The sequence below is a fragment of the Macrotis lagotis genome, chromosome X (genome assembly GCF_037893015.1).
Source record: "Macrotis lagotis isolate mMagLag1 chromosome X, bilby.v1.9.chrom.fasta, whole genome shotgun sequence".
NCBI classification, from domain to species: Eukaryota; Metazoa; Chordata; class Mammalia; order Peramelemorphia; family Peramelidae; genus Macrotis; species Macrotis lagotis.
In genome coordinates this window covers 108,928,779-108,946,958 of record NC_133666.1, presented here as the reverse complement: position 1 = coordinate 108,946,958, position 18,180 = coordinate 108,928,779, and the positions used below count along the sequence as shown (strand labels likewise).

The following is an 18,180-nucleotide window of genomic DNA, read 5'->3' as shown; positions in this document are numbered from 1 at the left end:
CACAGAAAGACTTCCTTGAAGAAATAAGGAAGGGGTTTAAAAAATCAATTGGAAAATTTGGGAGAGAAAATTAACATATTGCAACAAGAAAACAAATCCTTAGAAAATATAACTGGACAAATACAAAATGAGAATAATTCTCTCAGATCCTCAATTGGACAAATGCAAAAAGAAAATAATTCTCTCAAAACCTCAACTGGTCAAACACGATATTTAGAAGAGCAAGGGAGCTTGGAATGCAGCCAAGAATCCACTATCCCCAAAGCTGAGCTTTTTCTTCCAGGGAAAAAGATGGACATTTAACGAAATGGAAGAATTCCAAAAATTCCTGATGAAAAGGCCAGAGCTAATTAGAAAATCTGGACATCAAACAGGAAGATCAAGAGACACATGAAAAAAAAAGAGGGGGGAGGTGGTAAAAGGAAAAAAAAAAACTGCTATCCAATAAGTTGAAACTGGCTATATACCAGCATGGGGGAAAAGATTCTCATAAATCTTGAGAACTGTAACTCTAAAAGAGAGAATATAAATATATCTAGCCAGAAGTGATGGACATTCAAGACCTGTCCATGAGACTGCTATCCAATGGGATGTAACTGGCTTTAACCCCACTTGTGAGAAAGACTCTAATAACTCTCAAGAATTTAAAAACACTACCTCCTTAAAAAGGGGGGACAGGAAGGAGATGGGAGGGGATTGAAAGGGGGTAAATCTCATTACACTAAGAGATACAAAACACCTATAGTAATAGAGGGGAAGAAGGGAGGAGATGAGAAACATCTCAATCATCTTCTCATCAGACTTGGCTTAAAGTCAATTTACACATACTTAGTTAACTTAAAAAACACCTAAACTTTCAAGAATTAAAAGGGGAAAAGAGGAGGGGGGACAGAGAAAGGGAGGGGGACTGGGGGCAAAAAGGGGAACTAACCAAAGGAAGGGAAGGGAAAAGGGAAAATGGGAAAGGGGAAAGATAGGGGAGGAGATGATATAGGAGAGCAAACACACTGAAGGGGGGTGATATTCAGAAACAAAATACTAGGGAATATGGATAAGGGGGGGAGGGGGGAAAATACAAACAAAGGGAAGATAGCATGGAGGGTAATAAAGAATTTTGAATGTGAATGGGATGAACTCTCCCTTAAAAACTAAGTGAATAGCAGAGTGGATTACAAACTAGAATCCTACAATATGCTGCTTACAAGAAACTCATTTGAAGCAGAGAGGTGCATATAGAGTAAAGGAAAAAGTTTGGAGCAAAATATATTTTGCTTCAGCCGAAGTGAAAAAAGCAGGGGTAGCAATCCTTGTCTCAGACAAAGCAGCTGCAAAAATAGATAGTGTTAAAAGGTACCATAGGCAATAAAGTTATTTCAATACTGACTATATATGCACCCAATGGGATAGTAACCAAATTCTTTATTTTTTTAAGTGTTTTTTTTTTTTTGCAAGGCAAACAGGGTTATTAAGTAGCTTGCCCAAAGCTACACAGCTAGGTGAATATTAAGTGTCTGAGACCAGATTTGAACCCAGGTGCTCCTGACTACAGGGCCGGTGCTTTATTCACTACGCCACCTAGCCGCCCCCAGCATTCAAATTCTTAGAGAAGATGAAATAACTACAGGAAGACATAGACAGAAAATTCTACTAGTGGGAGACCTCAACCTCCCACTCTCAGATCTAGGTAAATAGAATCATAAAATAAACAAGAAAGAAGTTAAAGGAGGTAAATAGAGTGTTAGAAAAACTAGATATGGTAGACTTATGGAGGAAACTGAATGGGGATAGAAAGGAATATACTTTTTTCTCTGCAGTACATGGAACTTATACAAAAATTGACCATGTACTAGGACATAAAAACCTAATGATCAACTGCAGGAAGGCAGAAATAGTGAATACATCTTTCTCAGATCACAATGCAATAAAAGTCATATGCAATACTGGGCCAAGGAGATACAGACCTAGAATAAATTGGAAACTGAATAACCTCATTTTAAAAAATGAGTGGACCAAAAAACAAATTATAGAAAGAATTAACCATTTTATCCTAGATAATGATAATAATGAAACAACATACCAAAACCTATGGGATTCATTCAAAGCGACTCTCAGGGGATATATTATAGCTCTAAATGCTTACATGAATAAATTGGAGAAAGAGGAAATCACTGAACTAAACATGCAACTAAAAGAATTAGAGAATGAACAAATCAAAAATCCCCAATTAAATACTAAATTAGAAATTTTAAAAATTAAAGGAGAAATTAATAAAATCAAAAGCAAAAAAACTGTTGAATTAATAAATGAAACCAAAAGTTGGTATTATGAAAAAACCAATAAAATTGACAAACCTCTGGTCAATTTGATTAAAAAAAAAGAAGAAAACCAAATTGCTAGTATCATAAATGAAAAAGGTGAACTCATCACCAATGAGGAAATTAAAGTAATAATTTGAAATTATTTTGCCCACCTCTATGCCAATAAATTTGATAATCTAAGTGAAATGGATGAATATTTATAAAAATACAAGTTGCCCAGGTTAAATGAAGAGAAGATCAAATACCTAAATAAACCTATCTCAGAAAAAGAAATTCAACAAGCCATCATTGAACTCCCTAAGAAAAAATCTCCAGGGCCTGATGGATTCACAAGTGAATTCTACCAAACATTTAAGGAACAATTGGTTCCAATCCTATATAAACTCTTTGGAAAAATAGGGAAAGATGGAACTCTGCCTAACTCTTTCTATGAAACCAATATGGTGTTGATACCTACACTAGGAAGAGTTAAAGTAGAGAAAGAAAATTATAGACCTATCTCCCTAATGAACACAGATGCAAAAATCTTAAATAAAATCTTAGCAAAATGATTGCAACAAGTTATCACTGGGATAATACATTATGATCAAGTAGGATTTATCCCAGGAATGCAGGGTTGGTTCAATATTAGGAAAACTGTTAGTATACTAAATTATATCAACAAAAAAACCTATCAGAAATTATATGATCTTATCAATAGATGCTGAAAAAGCTTTTGACAAAATACAGCATCCATTCCTACTAAAAACACTAGAGTGTAGGAATAAATGGACTGTTCCTTAGAATAATTAACAGTATCTATCTGAAACCATCAACAAGCATTATATTCAATGGGGAGAAGCTAAGAGGCATTCCCAATAAGATCAGGGATGAAACAAGGGTGCCCATTATCACCACTACTATTCAATATTGTATCAGAAATGTTAAGTTTCAGCAATTAGAGAAGAAAAAAAAATGAAGGAATTAGAATTGGGAAGGAAGAGACAAAACTCTCACTCTTTGCAGATGACATGATGGTCTACCTAGAGAATCCTAAGAAATCATCCAAAAAAGTACTGGAAACAATTAGCAATTTTAGCAAAGCTGCACGTTATAAAAATAAACCTCATAAATCTTCAAGTTTTCTATATATGTCTAGCAAGATACAGCAGGAAGAGCTAGAAAGAGAAATCCCATTCAAAGTAACCTCAGACAATATAAAATACTTGGGAGTCTATTTGCCAAGGCAGACTCAGAAACTTTTTGAAAACAATTATAAAACACTTCTCACACAAATTAAATCACATTTAAACAACTGGGCAAAATATCAACTGCTCATGGATAGGTAGAGCTAATATAATAAAAATGACAATTCTACCAAAACTAAACTACCTGTTTAGTGCCCTACCAATCAAAATTCCAAAAAATTACTTTAATGAGTTAGAAAAAGTTGTAAATAAATTCATATGGAGATATAAAAAGTCAAGAATTTCCAATGATTTAATGAAAAAAAGTGCAAAAGAGGCTTAGCCCTACCTGATCTAAAATTATATTATAAAGCATCTGTCATCAAAACTGTTTGGTATTGGCTAAGAAATAGAGTGGTGGACCAGTGGAATAGACTAGGTGCAAAAGCAGGAGATGATTATAGTAATCTGCTGTTTGATAAACCCAAAGAGTCCAGCTATTGAGATAAAAAATCTCTTTGATAAGAACTGCTGGGAAAACTGGAAGTTAGTATGGAGAAACTTAGATTAGACCAACACCTCACACGCTTTACCAAGATAAGATCCAAATGGTTAAAGGATTTAGACATAAAAACCAAGCAAATTAGAAGATGAAGGACTAGTTTACGTGTCAGATCTATGGAAAGGGGAGCAGTTTATGACTAAGGAAAAGATGGAGAACATCACCAAAAACAAACTGGATGACTTTGATTACCTTAAATTAAAAAGCACAGATAAAATCATTGTAACTAAGATCAAAAGAAATATAGTAAATTGGGAAACAATCTTTACAACTAATGATTCTGACAAAGGACTCATTTCTAAAATACACATAGAACTGAGTCATATTTAAGAAAAAAAAGCCATTCCCCAATTGACAAATGGTCAAAGGATATGCAAAGGCAATTTACAGATGAGGAGATAAAGCAATCCATAACCATACGAAAAATTGCTCTAAATCATTAATTATTAGAGAACCGCAAATCAAAGCTTCTCTGAGGTACCACCTCACACCTCTCAGACTGGTCAATATGACCAGGAAAGGATAATGATCATTGTTGGAAGGGTTGTGGGAAATCTGGGACACTATTACATTGTTGGTGGAGCTGTGAACTCATCCAACCTTTCTGAAGAGCAGTTTGGAACTACACCCAAAGGGCAACAAAAATGAGCATACCCTTTGATCCAGTAATACCACTACTGGGCATATACCCTGAAGAGACAATGAAAAAGGGTAAAAAACATCACTTGTACAAAAATATTCATAGCAGCCCTGTTTGTGGTGGCAAAGAATTGGAAATCAAGTAAATGTCCTTCAATTGGGGAATGGCTTAGCAAACTGTGGTATATGTATGTCATGGAACACTATTGTTCTATTAGAAACCAGGAGGGATGGGGACTTCAAGGAAGCCTGAAGTTATTTGCATGAACTGATGCTGAGCAAGATGAGCAGAACCAGAAATATACTGTATACCCTATCAGCAACATGGGGATAATGTTCGACCTTGATGGACGCGCTCATTCCATCAGTGCAACAACTAGGGACAATTTTGGGCTGTCTGCAATGAAGAATACCACCTGTATCCAGATAAAGAGCCATGGAGTCAGAACAAATTTCAAGGACTATTCCCTTTAATTTAGAAAAAAAAAGACATCTTATTGTCTGATCTTGTTATCTCTTATACTTCTTTCTTCCTTAAGGATGTGATTTCTCTCTCATCGCACTCAATTTGGATCAATGTACAATATGGAAACAAAAAAAACTGAGAGATTGCTTTTTTGCGGAGGGAAGTAAGATTGGGAGAAAAATTGTAAAACTCAAAAACTCAAAAAAAATCTTTAAAAATTAAAAAAAAGGGGGACAGCTAGGTGGCGTGGTGGATAAAGCACCGGCCTTGGAGTCAGGAGTTCTTGGGTTCAAATCTGGTCTCAGACACTTAAAATTAACCTAGGTGTGTGGCCTTGGGCAAGCCACTTAACCCCATTTGCCTTGCCAAAAAAAACCTAAAAAAAACCCACCCTTAAAAAAAAGGCACTTGGCTCCTTAGAAGAAAAAGTTCTGGTAAATGTGGACAGCATACCAAAAAGTAAAGATATCACCTTGCCAACAAAGGTCCATTACAGTCAAAGTTATGGTTTTTCCAGTAGTAACTTATGGCTTTGAGAGTTGGATTATAAAGAATGCTGAGCACTGCAAAACTGTCAATTTCAAACTATGATGCTAGAGAAAATTTTTGAGAACCCTCTGGACAGCAAAGAGATCAAATCAATCAATCCTTTAAAAATAAATTGAGACTAATCATTGGAAGGACAAATATTGAAGCTAAAGTTTATATACTTTGGCCACAAAAATGAGAAGATAGGACTCATGACCAAAAAATTGGGAAAGATTGAAGAGAAATGGTTTAGTTATAATTTAGTTAGAAATAAAGAACAACAAATATATGGCTGATAGGTCTGAGAGGAATGTAAGGAGAGCACATAATCTTTCTTGTTTCTTAATTCTCCAGGAATTAGAAATCTGTACAAAAAATCCAAGATCAAATACAACTTAGTCTGTATGACCCTGGGCAAGTCACTTAACCTCTATAAGTCATGTTTCTTCCTCTGTAAAATGGTGATAAATAAATAGCATCTATCTTCATAGGGTTATTTTGAAGCTAAATGTCTTTATATATCCTGCTTTACAAACCTATACAACTGCTTTTAATATAAATAAATATAAACACATTATAAATGTTAGCTATATTTTAAAATGAACAGATACTGCAAATTACCTATAATGTATCTAGTACTGAGAAGTATAAAACTTGTTTTTGAAGAGCTTCATGAGGGACATTAACCAATTCTTGAAGAAGGATTTGTTCCAAGTGGGAAGGAAGCAGGGTATTTTAAATTAGAAAAAAGACAAAAATATATGAGCTCCTTAATGGCAGGAACATTTTTTTGGTATCTTCTTGCATATAAATGTTTAATAAATGTTATTGAAATTAAAGGGGAACAAAAAAGCAAAGAACACAGTAATTGGCATGACTACAGAAGATTAATGTGGGGAAGCAATGAATCTTAGTTGAACTTTCTATCTTCCCCAAGCATGTATTGAAGAAATAATAAGTGCTTAATTAAAAAAAAAACAACTTAATTTTTTTCTGGCCTCTGAGTTGGTGAAAAGCATTAAAATACAGACTATAAACTGGATTCCAGTGTGGTGGCACCCCATGAATCTGTGTTAAAACTGTGGTTTATCACCCAGAAATATGATGCTCATTCATTACAGATTATCTAAGAAAAAGATATAGTTCAGACTTACCATCTTTGTTTAATCGCTGCTTTCTTTGCCTGTAGAGGAGAAGTTTGTTGTGGACATATGGCAAAAGAAACTTGACACACCAACTCTCCACACCAAGTTTATTCTCAACCAAGACTATTGGACTCCGGTTGTACCGAGCTTCAGGACAGGGAATTAGTCCTATTTCATCTCTTAACATGAAAAATACATGAGAGTTAATGGTAAGCTATAATTTTATAAATAATCAGAATTGTTTTTTAAAATACATAAATATATACCAAGTAGAGAAACATTTTCTTCACTTAAAAATAGTTGATATAATATAGCTCATTAATAATATAAATGATATATTATGTGATGTAACAGCTATATATAATGAAGTGTTCATTAATTTATAAACACAAAGAGCAGAAAAGATTGGAAATAAAACTTAATCTTTATGTATCTAAATGAGGAAGTTTTTCCCATTTTTCCTCATATATGTTTCACTTCACTTTCTTTTCTTTCTCCTCTTAAAACTATTAAGTAGAACAAAGTTACCACGGGTTCTCTATTTGTCTTTCTTAAATCCTTCTATGATAACCCAAAGGCCTAGATTCTAAATGAACCCTTGATTCTTCTCCACTAATAGAAGATAACAGTTTTTCATTATTTAGCCCTGTCCAATTATTCAAACATATTTGCTTTCCTAAATTTCTTGTCTCTTTTGTTTATACTTCAACATCTACCCAATTTTGATCTTTACATCAAGAATGCTTGAAAGTCTTCAGTCCTTTTAAAGTTTCATTTTTCTCCACAGAATTACACTAAGTTTTTCAGGGAAAATTATTCTTGATTTTTAAATCTTATCCTAAAATTTTCTTTCTTTTAAGATATAGGCATCATAGAATATTATATGATCCAGATTGTAGTTCCTTAGGAGTAACATTCTTTCTATCTTGGCTGCTTTTAAGTAATTTTTTTTCATTGACCCTGAAGCTCTGGATTTTGGTTGTTACATTCCTGGATATTTTCAGTTTAGAATTTTTTTCAAAATACCTGCAGGAACTTTTTCCTGCAGATTGAGTCCTAGGGATTTGCTTGAGGCATATAGAGCTTAAATGACTTGCCTAGGGTCAAAAAACTAGCAGTGCCTCCAAGTTCAACACTCTCTGTAAAACATTATATATTTTTTTGTTTTTAAAAGTGTTTCTCAACATTCTATTCAATTTCTAAATCCAAAACATATTAGTTATGTGACACTGGGTCACTCTGGGATCTAGTTTCCTCAAATAATGTTATGTAAAGTACTAATTCACAGGGTTTTGATAAGGATCAAATCGGATAGTTAATGTGAACTGCACTGAAAACCATCTATTATGATATCATCTGACCCTTCCAGAAATCCTCAAAGGAGTCTTTATGTCATTGTTTTCATGAAATTGTAGTTTTAGAGTTATTTAGATCTCATAAGGCCATTACCTTAATATATACCAAAGAGGAAAAATTCAGAAAAATCAAGGGATTAGGTCAAGATCACAGAGTTATTTGCAGGGAGGGTTAAGCCTAAAACATTGATCTCTAGGATCTTTCCACTAAAGAGGAGATTACTGTGTTGCTACAAAGGATACACCACAGAGTACATTTATTCTAAGTTTCTGGAAATTTAAGATAATTTTAGAACTAGACAAGACCTTAGAGATTGGTTAGTCCAATTCCTCCTTTTTTTCTAGATGAGGAAACTGAAGACCAGGAAAGGTAAGTAATTTGCTAACATCAACTGTTAAAAAAAGTCTCATTTTAAATTAGGTCTACTGATTTCCATCTCTACCATTCATTCATTTAGCCAAGAGTGAAGTGATTTGAATTGAGAACTCTCTTATTCCTAAGTGTAATACTCTAACAAACAAAAGGATATATGCTTTTTGATACCCATAAAGACTGAAAAAATTCTTGATGCTGGTCATCTACATAAAAGATCTGGCCACATAAAGCAAGTGGCATAAATGACATAAGACCTTTTCCAGTCTGAATCATTTATCTTCAGGAGCTTCTTTGTTCTTCATATTGTTTAGATGACTCTTAAAAAAAAATGTATTACCATGTGAGTTCCCTGACTATTCAGAAATATAATTCACAAAGGTATTCTTGGTGGTCCCACACATCTAAAATTTAATACTTTAATGATGTGAAACAGGACATAAAATTATCATAGCACATAGGGATAATGTAAACCTTGCCTAATTAATAATTTTTCCATTTAGGGCTCTCCCAGATCAACCCTTTTTCAGAATGATGCAATTATGTTTAAAAGAATAATTCTTGTGTACTGGTAACAAAATTCAGAGAGTTTAAAAAAAATACGTTTTCCTTTTGATGTCATGACATTTTTCACAATACAAATTTAAATCTCTTTATCTCTCCATAACTTCACCAATAACTGATTAATATAAACTAAGAAATAAATTTTAAGATCTCTATCCCAGTCCCAGGTCCTTTATTGTTTCCTTGGACTCTACTTAAAGTAGGCTCCTAATTTGTCTTTAAGTTTCTAATCCTATCCTTTACAATCATCCTCCATGCTGCCTAAAAACAACTTTTTACAATCACTCTTCCACTCAAAAATTTTCAACAGGTTCTCATTACCTAAAGGACCAAAAAGTCCTAGTATCCAAGGTCCTCAAAAATTAAGTTTTACAATCATATTTTGCATTACTTCCTATAAGAATTTTAGACTCAAGGAAAGCTAGTCTATTCACTGTCCAATAAAGATTATTTAGACAACCAACAAGAATTTATTAAACAATTACTATGGGGCAGAAACTATAATAAGATGGGGGAGAACCAACAGAAATTAAACAGTCCCTGCCCTCATGAAGCTTACATGCAAATAACTGGGTACCTACAAATTATTGAGTCATTGGCAAAGGGAATGTCCTAGCAGTTCAAGAAAACAGAAAAGGACTACTGCAAAAATTGAGCTAAATCATAAAAAAAGCTAAGGGATCTCAGAAGTAGAGGAAAGGAGAGCATTCAAGTCATGTGCCGTTGCAAAGGCACAGAAATGAGTGTGTAGTGTCATGAATAAAAAAAAACAGTAAATAAGCTTATGGTTGGACGTGTAGAATGTGTAGAGGAGAGTGATGTATAAAATATTAGAAAGGTAGGCTGGTGTCAGGTTCTAAGGAACTTTCATTACCAAAGAAAAGAATTTATATTTGATCCTAGAGAATAGTGAACACCTAGAATTTATTTAGGAGGAGAGTATATGTCAGACCTGTGTTTAGGAATATCAATTTGACAGCTTTGTGGATGATGGTAGGAGAGAAGACAGACATGAGGCAAAGAGATCAATTAGCAGGCCATTGTGGTAGCCTAGAACAGAGCTGTAGAAAGCCTGAAGGAGGTGGTAGCTATATGAGCAGAGAAGGTGAAAGAGACACTGTAGAACTACAATCAAGAAGACTTGGGAACTTAGCAGCGGGGAAGAGAGAAGAGTAAAGGATGACTGAGGTAGGAGTTGCCAGTTGGTAAATTAACATTTAATAAGCATTTACTATGTTAGGCATAATGCTAAACTAAAGACCCAATAAGGAGGGCAAAATAAAACAAAAGATGGTCAGGGGGGCCTTCAAGACAACAAAAGGTGCCCTCAAGGAGTTAACATTTAAAAAGTAAAAATAAAAATATGCAAACAAAAGAAATATGAAAAGAAAAGCAAAAACCAAAAGAAGTTCCCTTAAATTTCCTTTTTCTCAACTGGGAAACAATTTAACAAATTAGGGTATATGATGAGATAATTTCAGAGAATCCTGAACTCAAGCTGAGTAAAGCAAGCAGAAGCAGGAGAACAATTTTTAAAAGAAATCATAAAGACAATTTTGAAAGATTTCATAACTCTTATTAATGCAATGACTAACCATGTCTCAAGAAGACCAATGATGAAGTGTGTTATCCATCTCCTAACAGATAAAAGACAAAAGGTGAAGAGAGGTGAATTTTGGGACATCGTCACTGTATGGATGAGCTTTGCCTAATTACTTATTTGTGAAAAAGGTCTTCTTTCTCCTTTATCTTGATTTTCAATTGGGGTAATGGGTAGGGGAAGGTTAGCAATAAAGATGTCAAAAAATAAAAAAAGTCACTGAATCTTTTTTTAAAAATGTATGGAACAAAGGATGGTTTTGAAAGAAAAATGTGATATATGCAAATATAGATAGCTAGACAGCTGGATAGATAGATGGCAACTAGGTGATCCAGTGGATAGAGCACTAGTCAATCTGAACTTGAAACTTAATAGCCGTGTGATTGTTGGGCAAGTCACTTAAACCTAACTGCCTCAAATCCAGGGCTATCTCCAGTCATCCTGATTTGTATCTGGTCACTGGACCCAGATGACTCTATAGAGGAGGTAGACTGGTGATTTAGCACAGTGCCCCCTAACTCAAGCCCAATTTAGTTACATGTCATGTCATCAACCTCCCCAATGTCAGTCTTTTACAAGAACAAACCATCATCATCATCATCACCATCATCATCATCTCTCTTTCTCATACACACACACACACACACACACACACCCAAACACAAGTAACATGAAATGGAAAGTCATGTTCTCATGTACAAATCCTCTTTCTGTGTTCTGCTGTATATGTAGACATGCTCATTTTGGTGTTTAGGCTAAAAAAACTTGACTGGAAACAGGTAGTTTAAATATCAAACTGTCAAGGGGATTTTGTATTTGACTGTAATTTACTGAGTATGGGGATAACATTGTCAGACTTGCACTTTATAAAAATCACTTATCAAAAAAATAGACATGATATAATAATGAGGGTCTACAACAGGTGAGAATTAAAGTGATCTACCTTATGTCAACTCAATTCAATAAATAATAAAATAAACTCCCGCTGCTTCTTTACTCCTTCCACAATCAAAATATAAAGTCCTGTTTGACTTTTAAAGTTCCTTAAATCTTGCCTCATTCCTACCTTTCCAATCTTCTTATACTTTACTAAGATTCAGTGTCACTGGTCCCTTGGCTCTTCCTCCTGCAAGACACAACATCACCTGCTCCAGGTTTTTTCACTAGCTGTCCCCCATACCTGGAATCCACTCCCTCATCTTTGCCTCTTGGCTTCCCCAACTCCTTTAATTCTCTTAGATGCCAGCTACAATGCCTTCTCTTTCAAGAAGCTTCTCTTGGTTCCCCCTTCCTCTGTCATCATTTCCAATATATCCATGATATACATGTTGTTTGTATGTTTCTCTCCCTTGTGAGTTCTTTAAGGACACGAGCTATTTTGGCCTTGCACTGTATCCCCAGTGCTTAGCAAAGTAGAATACTTAATAAATAAATGTTTGCTGACTTTGTTGATCATTTTTCAAAGAGGACCTGGCGATTTTACTTAAGTAAAGAAAGGGGGACTTATATGTTTTAAAGGTAGAAACAACAAGGCTTGGCAACAGATAATATATGTGCATTCTAGAGAAGTTGAATCATAGTATTAAAAGATAAAATGTTGATTATTATGCAATATACTATACATATTTTATACACTTCTGAGTTTCTAAATTTTTTCTCTGTCATCTGCAGCTTCTACAAAACTCCCCCAAATACTCATTTAATCTTTTTTTCTTTTTTTTTTCTTCAAGGCAATGGGATTAAGTGGCTTGCCCAAGGCCACACAGCTAGGTAATTATTAAGTGTTTGAGGCCAGATTTGAATTCAGGTACTCCTGACTCCAGGGCCGGTGCTCTATTCACTTCGCCATCTAGCTGCCCCTCATTTAATCTTTTATACCAACCCAAGATAAATTAACACCATGAGGAAGAAAGTAGCAATGTAGAAGGGACAAATGTCTAAGGTCACATCTTAAACTGCCAGAAGATCCTATCTATGTATTCTTGTCACTATACTAAAAGCATTGCAGACAGTCTAGAACCCCTAATCCAATGCACTTTTCTAAAAGATGCCTCACAAATTCTCACATATGTATCACTTTTCAGTCATTACCTAGCCTAATTATTTCAGTTCTTTTAGGTCCAGCTTATCTAATTGCTTCCATAAAGCTAGTCCTAACCCACTTTAAAAAAAAAATTAAATACTCTTTTTGTTTGACAATTATATAAAATAATTTCTACCAAACATTGCAGGTTTTGAAGTTTACAATTTTTTCTCCTTCCTCCCTTCCCCCCCTCCCAATACAAGGCAATCTGATAATCGTTACATTTGTTTCCATGATGTGCATAGATCAAAATTGAATGTGTTGAGAGAGAAAAAACATTGTTAAGGAAGAAAAAAATAGAGATAGCAAAATTATGTGATACATAATACAACTTTTTTTAAAAATGGAAGATAATAATCTTTGGTCTTCATTTAAACTCCACAGTTCTTTCTCTATATGCAGATAGTATTCTCTCTATCACAGATCCTCTAAAATTATCCCTGATTATTGCACAAATGGAGTGAACAAAGTTGATCATTACCCCATGTTGCCTAACCCACTTTTAAACGTCTTAAGAGTACTATGGCATATATCTAACATTCCTTCATGACATCTGTTATTAGTGTGCCTTTCTTATCTCACTAGTTAGATTGGGGCTGTCCAACCTTACTTTTAAGTTTTTATTGAAACGATAGACAATATATTTTTGATTTGTCATTTTAGTGAGAGCTCTGCAGTAGTTTGGCTTCATTTACAAAAGCACTGCTTTAAATACTTTAGTAAACACACAGGCAGCCATAAAAAATTTCCTGTGGATAACATTTTGGTCAGCTCTGAGTTATATTAGCTAGGCAGTTAGAAGTCTCAAATGACAGAATGCTGGGCCTGGAGTCCTGCAGACCCAAGTTCAAATCCTGCCTCAGACACGATCTGGCTGTATGATCCTGAGCAAATCACTTAACCAGCTCACCTTAATCCACTGGAGAAGAAAATGGCAAACCATTATCCTATCTTTGCTTAGAAAACTGAAGAGTCTAATACAAATGAATAAGTTAGATTATAAATTTCTTGAGGAGCAAATTTTATATTTCTTTGCACATCTCATTTTGACCTAGCATGATGCCCTGAACATAGGTGATTCAATGAAGTAGACTGATTTTTCTTTAAAAAGTTAATTTCCTTGATAAGAACAATTCTGTTCAGAGCTTTCTCCTGTTTCCTTAACAGTAATGTGGTTCAACACATCAAATTTTAACAACTTTCAAATAAAAGGGATGGAGTTCTCTGAAATAATCTAGTTTATGGCTAGGTCTACTATCTTGATGACACTAGACATGGAAAATTCAACATGTGATGTATCAAAGAAAGCATAAACAACATAACATTAAACAACATAAACAGCACAAATTAAAGGAGGGTTAGGGTTAGGGTTGAAAACTGACATCTTTCTGGGGATAGGAAAATTACAAAAGCAAGAAGTAAAGAATGGAAAAATTTTTTGTTTTCTTTTTTTTTTTTTGCAAGGCAATGGGGGTTAAGTGGCTTGCCCAAGGCCACACAGCTAAGTAATTATTAGATGCCTGAGGCTGGGTTTGAACTCAGGTACTCCTGACTCCAGGGCCCATGCTCTAGCCAGCCCTTTTCTTTTAAGTTTTTTTTTAGGAATGGAAAACTTTTTGTAATAAAAATAACAATGACATAGCTTTCAAGGAAAGCATTCTCCTTTTATTTATATTTATTTATAAATTTTAAAGAATTTATTTTAAATAGAACTAGGAGTTCTGTTTGAATTATTGAAAAGTCCAAATTTACAGAAACTGTTTAATGCTGTAGATAATATAAATGAAAATGTAATATATTACAAAATAACATTAGTTAAAAGAATCGATTCACAATAGACCTAATTATTACTTAAGAATGCATCAAATAAGTATTTTAAAGAACAGTCTATTTCCTTTACTTCAAATTATCACTAAATATATGAGCTAGGAAGGTTCAAATTATCAAAGTTTTACAATAAAAACTTTTCTGAGGAGTACCCTAAATCTACTGATGAGGCTGTTTTAACAATTCAGCTTGCCCTACCAAATGATGACAGTTCAGTCCACCTCACAAGATCTGCAATTAATTTAGAGCAACTTGAAAAGGTTGCTGGATGACTGACTTGTTTTAACCTTCTGCTACTTCTTCAAAGAAAATATACCATAGCATTAATATAGTGAGAAAATGTGTTCTTCTCTTATTCAGTTATTTCTGAGAATGTCTATGTCTAATGAAGCTCCCAATTTTAGTATTCAGTAATTGCTATGGTTACTCCCAGAGAGTCTATTTTAATTTTTAAGAGTCAAAAGATAGCTGGAGTGGTAGGGAAAAGAAGTAGAAAAAGAGAACACTTTATCTTGATCTTTCCTTTGTCCCTCACTCTCTTTTATTAAATTTATCTGTGTAAAATCCTAACCACTAAACAGACTATAAAGTTCTTGAGAGCATATATACATTGTAATCCATTATGCTGGAGTTCTTCATTCCTGATATTATGTGAATGCTAAAGGAGTACAATTAAGATGTTATAGTATAAGGTGCATTAATTTGGAAGAGGACCTGGATTCAAATTTTACTTCTGGACTTGGGTTAAGTTCCTGGTAGTTAATTTCGTCATCTATAAAGTTGTGTAGCTAGATGATCACTGACTATACACCATACAGTGTTCTGGACTATATTCCTGCTATACTTTGATCTAAATAGGTGATCAGCCCGTATTTTATCCGAAAAAGGGAAACTAGAGATAAATCTTCTCTGCTGTGCCAAACTTTAAGTAGGTAATGAGGTTGGAATAAAAATAAAAATAGTCCCATATGGTATAGGTGATGATTATGACACAGATACAGCAATGTTCAAGTTTGATTTGTTTTGTGACAATCTTCATACTGTACTTAAGATGACAAGTACTTATACCCCCCCCATCTCCCTCAGAATCTTTCTTCATGGGGTGCTCAAGTCATTCTTACATGTTTTACAATCCTCTTTTGACCAAAGTAAACACAGAAAGGCAAAAATCCCAAACCTTCATTTAATAGTAGGGCAGGCCAGGTAAAAAAAAACCAAACTATACTCTTTACTATAATCCACTACAAGCTTTGAAAATCCTAAAACAATAGCTTTGTTTTGTTTTTTAAAAAGACAATACCTAAGGAGGCCAGAATAGTATAAAGAACAAAGATCGGGTCTCCCAGTCGGGAATCTGTATTCAAGGGGAACTTATGGCTAAGAGACCCATCACAGGAGATTTAACTTCTCAAAGCCCAGGGCAACTCTAGAAGTCTTCCCAGAAGAGCAGAAGCGGATCTGCGATGGGTAGAGGGAGTCAGTGCCTTCCTTTGGTAGTTGGCGTAGGCTACAAACCTATCAATATACAAATATTCTTTTTACACATGTATATATCCCTATCATAAATGGAACACCATTGTGTGCATTTAAAAAAGCGATCTAATACGTTAGAAAGAACAAGAGGGCTTGAAATGAAAAAAAAATTTGAGTTTGTGGAAGCCTGCGGCTATGACCTTGGGCTGGCTAGTCCCCTGACCCGAGCCTCAGTTTCTTCCTCTGTAAAACGAGAAGGCGGCAATGCGATGCAGGGGCAGCATCGGGCATCGGGCGCTGGAAGAGCAGCCCGGCGCCCCTGCAAGCCCTTGAGCGAGTCCCTTCGCTCCCCGCTTGGCACACGAGGGAGCCGCGCCGGATGGCCTCGGACGTCCCTGGCAGCGCCCGCGCGAGCCCTCCAAGTTAAGGGCAACGTGGCAAAACAGAAAAGTAACTTGTTCAGGACGGGGGGCGGGGGGTTGGGGAAAGCAAACTCAAGTCCCTTCGCGTCTCCGCAGAACTCCCTCTGGAAGGGCAGAAGGCAGAGTCGGAAGGTCGGACGAGCCTCCTGGACCTTCACTGGCACCGGAGGGAGGGTGGAGGGGAGGGGAGGATGGAGGGGGGGACTCGGGGTGCGGACGGCCGGGGCTCGAGGGCGCCCCCCGCGCAGTCAGTCAGCGGCCCGCCCGCCCGCCCGGCCCCGGCCCCGGCCCCGGCCCCGGCCCCGGCCCCGGCCCCGGCCCCGGCGCCCAACTCACATGTGCGGATTCCTCTTGAAGGCGTTGTTGATGTCCTTCACCACCCGCTGCACCAGCACCGCCACCTCCTCCGTCGACTCGGCCATGTTTTTTAATTTAAAAAAAAAAATGGGGGGAAGGGGTAAGTGTGCAGCAAGCAGCGTGGGCCCAAAGGAAGTCGGGCCGCCGACTCCGAGAGCGCCTGGCGTTGCCCGGGGAAGGAGGAGGCAGAAAGTCCGCGTCGGAACCTCCGTGTGTGTGTGAGTGTGAGTGCGCGCGCGCGCGCCCGCGGCTTCTCCGCGGGACCTCGGCCGAGTGTAGGAGCACTTCCGGGTCAGCCCGCGGAGAGGCCGGGGGGAGGTGTTGCGGCGCGCAGCCTTCCTCCCCTCCCCCCCTCACGTGCTCCACCGCGCACGAAGCCGGCCCGACGCCAGGGCGTCCCCGGGCGACGCTCCCGCGGTTAAAGGGACAGGCGATGCGGAGCGCTTCCTGCGCCGAAGCGGAGCGCTTCCTGCGCCGAAGCGAGGGCGAGGGGCGGAGGCGGGGGCCCTGGCCGGCGGGGTGTCCTGCCGCTCCGACCCGCGCCCCTCCCCCTCCCCGCGCCCGGCACAGGAGCCCCGCAGTTGTGCTTCGGGGCCTTCCATGAATTACCAGTCTTGGAAAGTAAGCACCTTGAGGGCAGGCATCTTTTTATTTTTTTAATCCATACTGTTGACTAAATCGAACCCCGAACCTGCAGCGTTTAAATACAACCTCAGACCCTCAACAGCTGCGTGACCCTGGACAAAAAACTGCATATCCGTCCGCTCTCCCTCCCTCCACCCCGCCCCATTTGAGGATAAAATGGGACCAAATTTTGTACAAACCTTAAAAGTATTGTATAAATCATAACTATTATAATACGGGGTTTAATAAACGATTGTTTATCCACGGAGTGCTAGTTTGGTTTCCAGGGAATTTGAGATTCAGGAAATCTAAAGATGCATCTAGCCCTTCCCTGGGGCTTCGCCACTAGGGAATCCTGTCAACTTTGTACATATTGAAGTATCTCTACTCCTAGAGCTTTGCATCCTAAACAGTGCAAAAATAAAAGGGGGAAAGTTTACAAGCAATCACAAAAACATTTTGGTCCCTAAGATTTTGAAAATATTTTCCTCCTTTTCCCAACTTATAACCAGGGCTGTGGTTGAATTTATTTTTAGCTGTGATGGTGACCTCATTTTGTGGCTTCATTGTACTTTGTGGCACTCTTTTTTGAGAGACTGACGCTGATAACTGTATTCATCTTACTGAGATGAATAATTTGCAATAAGATGGTGCCCAGTTAAAGAGACATTGATTTCT

The 18,180-nt window shown here is 36.9% G+C and overlaps 1 protein-coding gene across 2 annotated transcripts in view; it reads right to left on the bottom strand.

Annotated features, from left to right (window-relative positions):
• The window catches only part of PTAR1 (protein prenyltransferase alpha subunit repeat containing 1), a 70,451-nt gene extending 53,321 nt beyond the window's left edge, over window positions 1-17,130 (bottom strand). The window contains exons 1-2 of one of the 2 annotated variants that reach the window (XM_074205280.1): window positions 16,858-17,130; window positions 6,834-7,003 (exon numbers count right to left, since the gene is read on the bottom strand). In XM_074205280.1, coding sequence (XP_074061381.1) covers window positions 6,834-7,003; window positions 16,858-16,943 — 256 coding nt within the window. In that variant the 5' untranslated portion in view covers window positions 16,944-17,130. The remainder of the gene's footprint in view (window positions 1-6,833; window positions 7,004-16,857) is intronic. The other variant, XM_074205279.1, reaches the window with a different exon arrangement.
• Between the last annotated feature and the right edge of the window lie 1,050 nt (window positions 17,131-18,180).